Source organism: Acartia tonsa, chromosome 3 (genome assembly GCF_053477335.1).
Source record: "Acartia tonsa isolate MP-2025a chromosome 3, ASM5347733v1, whole genome shotgun sequence".
In the NCBI taxonomy this organism is placed as follows: domain Eukaryota; kingdom Metazoa; phylum Arthropoda; class Copepoda; order Calanoida; family Acartiidae; genus Acartia; species Acartia tonsa.
In genome coordinates this window covers 18940718-18945805 of record NC_137262.1, presented here as the reverse complement: position 1 = coordinate 18945805, position 5088 = coordinate 18940718, and the positions used below count along the sequence as shown (strand labels likewise).

At 34.9% G+C, this 5088-nt stretch overlaps 1 protein-coding gene across 1 annotated transcript; it reads right to left on the bottom strand.

Moving 5' to 3' along the window:
• Positions 1–1266: 1266 nt before the first annotated feature.
• LOC145314792 (uncharacterized) lies at positions 1267–3486 on the bottom strand. Its single transcript, XM_080154871.1, has one exon. The coding sequence runs from the start codon at positions 3484–3486 to the stop codon at positions 1267–1269; it is 2220 nt and encodes a 739-aa protein (XP_080010997.1).
• Between the last annotated feature and the right edge of the window lie 1602 nt (positions 3487–5088).

The window sequence follows — 5088 nt, the reverse complement described above, 5'->3', positions numbered from 1 at the left end:
GCATCCTGTGCCCGCCAGGATGGAGATATTCAAAAAATTCCAACTCTCAGTTATGTGTCATACCCATACTTAAAAAGTCAAGCAGTTTGGGCTCTTTATCTTTCACACACAGAAAATGAGATAGAAAAAACCGGAAGGGGGGGCGTTCAACGCCCCCCCCCCCCCGACCGTTAAGGGTTAAATAAGTTAATTATAATAGCATCTATATCAGGCATTTTAAGGGATATTAAAACGGACGATAATTTGATGTACAGTACATTCATTCCGAATAATGATAAGCAAATTGATCGGGCCGATTGAAATTATAAGTGGAAATGTTTGAACCAACTAATCAAGATCTAATAAAAGTACCCAAAGTTTTTGACCTAACAAATAAGTCAACGTGTTTATGAGACTTTGGGTACCAGTATGAGCTATGACCTACTGTTCCTTCCTTTCCTGATCCATGTGAAATGTATGTAAATAACTAGATTTTATTTTGATATGAGAACCAATACAAGCAGGTGCTCTAGTAAACTTGGGAAACTTAAAAAAAAATTTAATGTTATATGTAAACCTGTAATTAACCTCCAAGCTATATCTAGAAACATTTTTTGAACAATAAAATTTATAGGTGTACCCCGTTTACATGGTTTAATAAAACTGGAACTAATTCAAGTTTGTTGGCCCCGACAGGCCGAAGCCCGGCCAAATAAAGCGTGGATTAATCTTATGTCTCAAAAAACGCGCGGCTAGAGCTAACTACACATGGAAGAACACACTTCTTTGTAGAAAATATATTTCGCTTTATTCAAGCCTTCTCAATTCTATAAAATAATAACCATATTTGCAAAAATTCTTAAGAAAACAACAAGCTTCATACTAGTTAAAATTAATATAAGTTTAACAAAAAACAAGTTAAAAATATTAAGAACTTTGAAAAAAAGAATTTTTAAAAACAAAATAAGATCCAAATCTTTTTACTTTGAAATATGGTGTACCTAATTGTTTGAGAGTTTATGTACAACTGAATTATTTATTGTAATGGAAGTGGGGGGGGGGGGGAAGGGTTAGCAGATGAAAATTGGCGGTCAAACTTTTCAACAGTGGTAAGAATTTATACAACAACAAGGAAGAAAATATTCAAAATTTTGGTTGGGTTAGCATTTTTTAAAAAAATATTGCAATTTGCAAGTCAAATAGGTATAAATTATGTTACAAGAAAAAACAACATGTATTAGCAAAATTTACTTTCATTAACAAAAATATATAACAATAACAATAATTTTAAATTTTTCTGTTCAGCCCCAGGTGCTTTGTTTCAAATTTATTGATGAAGAAGGATTCTCGACATTTTCTGTACATGGCTGACTCCTGCCTGCAATTTTCTATAACAGATACTTTCATGTTGGCAACACTGTGTCCAGGAAGATTAAAATGTTCCCCAACTGCAGTTTTATTCAAGTTTTCATTTTGAGATCTGACACAATCTAAATGTTGTTTGAATCTTTCTTTAAGCTGTTTCCCCGTTTCTCCTACATACTGTTTGTATTTGCATTCTCTCCTATCACATGTTATAACATAGACGAGATTTTTTGTAGAGCAGCTGACTGGTGTAGAAATAGGTACCTTAAAATTATTTGCTGAGCTGTAGACAACTTTGGCTTCACGGACATGAGGGCAGGAGGGACAGTTAGGTAGGTTACATCTCTTCATACCTTTGACACTTCTTTTTTCACGTTCAGGTAGCTTTGATTTCACCAATATTTCCCGGAGAGAGCTGTGTTTAGGCTGACGATATGCAACTAAAGGTGGTTCTGGAAATATCTTTTTCAGTCTCTCATCCTTTACCATTATTTTCCAACCTTGTTTTAGGATTGTGCTGATTGAAGGTAGAGCTGGATGGAAAGTAATAACAAATGGTATTCTCTTGGTTGATACTTTAACTTTCTTTTCCAGGGCCGCATTTCTATCAATATTTAGAGCCTTGGCAATAGCACCATTGATTATCTGTAGGTTGTAGTTTCTAGAAAGAAGCAGTTGTTTAAGTTCATCTAGTCGTTGGATTAGTGTGTTTTTTTCAGAACATATTCTTACTAGTCTGTAACATAAGCTGAAGGGAATATTTTTGGTAATGTGTGCAGGATGTGCTGATGTTGGCAACAGGTACTGGCAACGGTCTGTAGGTGTTTTATAGATATCTGTGACCAAGGTTTTGTTTTTGATGGTAACTAATGTGTCCAGGAAAGGTATGGATCGGCTTGAGTGGCAGAAGCAGTCATGTTCAAATCCAGCAGGATAGGTACAAGGGAAAGGACAGGTGAACGAACTTGTAAATTTAATTGTGGGGTGGAGTGTATTGACCAATTCTAAAAACATTTGTAGATTCTCCACACTGCCTCTCCAGATCATAAACAGGTCATCCAAGAATCTTTTCAGTAAAATTAGGGGATTTCTGCCAGCTGCCACTTGCCTTGCTAGATTTTTTATCTTGACATCTATACTATGCATCATTATTGTTGCATAGTTTGGAGCACAAGCCGTGCCCATGGCTGTGCCACAAGCTTGCAGGAACAGAGATTTGTCAAATTCAAATATATTACATGTGAGGACTAGTTGCAGAAGTTGAATTAGAAATAGTGTTGGTACAGTTTTGTCTGGTCTGTTTTCTAGAGCAGATTTCATACAAGATATTCCATCATCATGGCAAATATTTGTATACAATGCAGAGACATCCATGGTCACCAGAATGTCCGTGTCTTCAATGTTTCCAGAGTCATTGAAATCTTTCAGTGTTCTGAGGAAATCTGGAGTATCTTCAATAAAGGCAGGAATTTGATGAATGACTTTTTTTGCATGAAAATCAACGAATCTTGATATGTTTTCAGTAATTGATCCATTACCAGAAACAATAGGACGGCCTGGGGGGATAGTGCCAGGTTCATGTTCCTTATGAACCTTAAAAATCTGGTAGAACCTGCCTGGGCCTTTGTCACTAGGATTCATGGCATTAAATTCGGATTTTGTTATCCATTTGTTGTTTAGCCCATCTTTTAATACAGAAACAATTTGGTGTTTCATTGTATCCAAATCCTTTTCAGATGATGGTTTGTAGTAAGGTAGCGGTGGCCCAGTTGGTTGCTGTTGAGAAGAAAGAAGGTGTTGATTGCAGCTGTTTACATAATCATCATAGTTAACCACAACTATACCACTGCCCTTGTCCGCAGGCTTAACTATGATCTGGCGTTCTTTCTGCAGCTTGACTAGGTTCTGGAGGGCCTCAAATTCGTCCTCTGGTAGATTTCTAATTTTTGGATTGAGGTGTTTTTTGTTCCACAGAGTTCTGTTTTGTAAATTAGATTCTACAGTATTAAGGAAAGTTTGTAATGGTTTAGCTACATTACCACGATTTGGAAAATTTGTCTTCTCCTGTTTAAATATTGATGGAATAAAATTACTGTCCTCAGGTTCAACATCATCAGTGTAGAATTGTTCTGCCCATTGCATTCGTCGACTGAATTTTAAATGATCTGATAAAATTTCTGTCATATCTATATTTGGAGGTTTGATACAAAAATTTAGACCTTTGCTCAGAGCTCGAATAGCTGCATCACTTAAATCAATGCTGGAGTAATTAAACACAATGTTGACTGGTGTTTTTTTCTGTAATCTTTTAAGTATTGTTGATTTATATTTTCTTTGTCTCGCCCCTGGTCTATTCTTCTTTTTTTTTTTTTGTCACTCTAACATTGTTGGTCCCCACTCTAGTGTTGTCCACGTTTTGTTGGCTCGTATCTGTAGTTTCTGAGAGAGATATTATGTGTTTTAACTTATTGTTTTTGGTTGTTAATGCTTGACACAAAAGTTTTCGGTTTTGTTTCACTAAAAATTCTTGTAGATTCAGCTTGTCAATAGTTGTCACTAAACATAACATTTTATCTCTCAATTTATCTTGTTCCCTGTACAATTTTAAGCAACAGTCATTCATGTCATCAATTGAATTTTGTATCCAACGTTTTGATTGTTCTTTAGATTCTTCATACCATAATTGTTTGAATTCATTTGAGCCAAAATTTGCCGGTTTATTTCGTATTTTGAAAGTGTTTGGGATTACATCACTGTTAAGGCAATTTCGCAAAAACTCACAAGTAGCAAATTTATTATTGGATTTCTTGACAATTTTGTAGTGTTGGTTATACAACAGTCTGAAGCCAGGAATCGTTAAGAATTTTGAAATATAATCATTACCAGAAGTCTGCATGGCTGAAGGAGTCACAAGATAACTTCACAAGGACGCTGGGTATGTTGATATGTAGATGTTCATCTCAAACAGATGGGCGTAGCATCTGGTGGACAGCATCGCTAACTTCTGCTTCTTCTTGTGTAGGAGGCTGTGACAACCTTCTTGAGCTCTATGGATGGATGGTAAATCTCAAAAAACGCGCGGCTAGAGCTAACTACACATGGAAGAACACACTTCTTTGTAGAAAATATATTTCGCTTTATTCAAGCCTTCTCAATTCTATAAAATAATAACCATATTTGCAAAAATTCTTAAGAAAACAACAAGCTTCATACTAGTTAAAATTAATATAAGTTTAACAAAGTTTTTAAATCTTATGATTCTTAATTCCAATGTCGTGGAAAATTCTTTACGATACAAATACGATGAATGATTATTCAGTATGGCTCAGAACCAGTTTTGATCCAGATACTGGCTTTGGAGCCATACCAGAAAATTAATACCTGACACGTAATTCTTTTCAATTGAGTGGCCAAAGCTGATCGAGATGGTGTTATTCTTGTGAAATAACGATTTGCATCTATGAGCTTTATGCGCTAAGGCATTTTGTCTTCGCAATACATTTATAAAATACGTTTTAAATGTAAGTTTGCTACAGTCTTTAGTTTGACGTGATAAAGGCTATGATTGAGATTTACTGGAAATGTTTATAAATGGTGGAAAATTTGGCGGGAACTGAATTTTACTATTTTGAGTAATTATATTTCAATTACTATTTGAATATGTACCATGTATATTGTATATGTATTCTATTGATAATTATTGATTTAATATACCTCATTAGTGCAATAATAATTATATAGTAT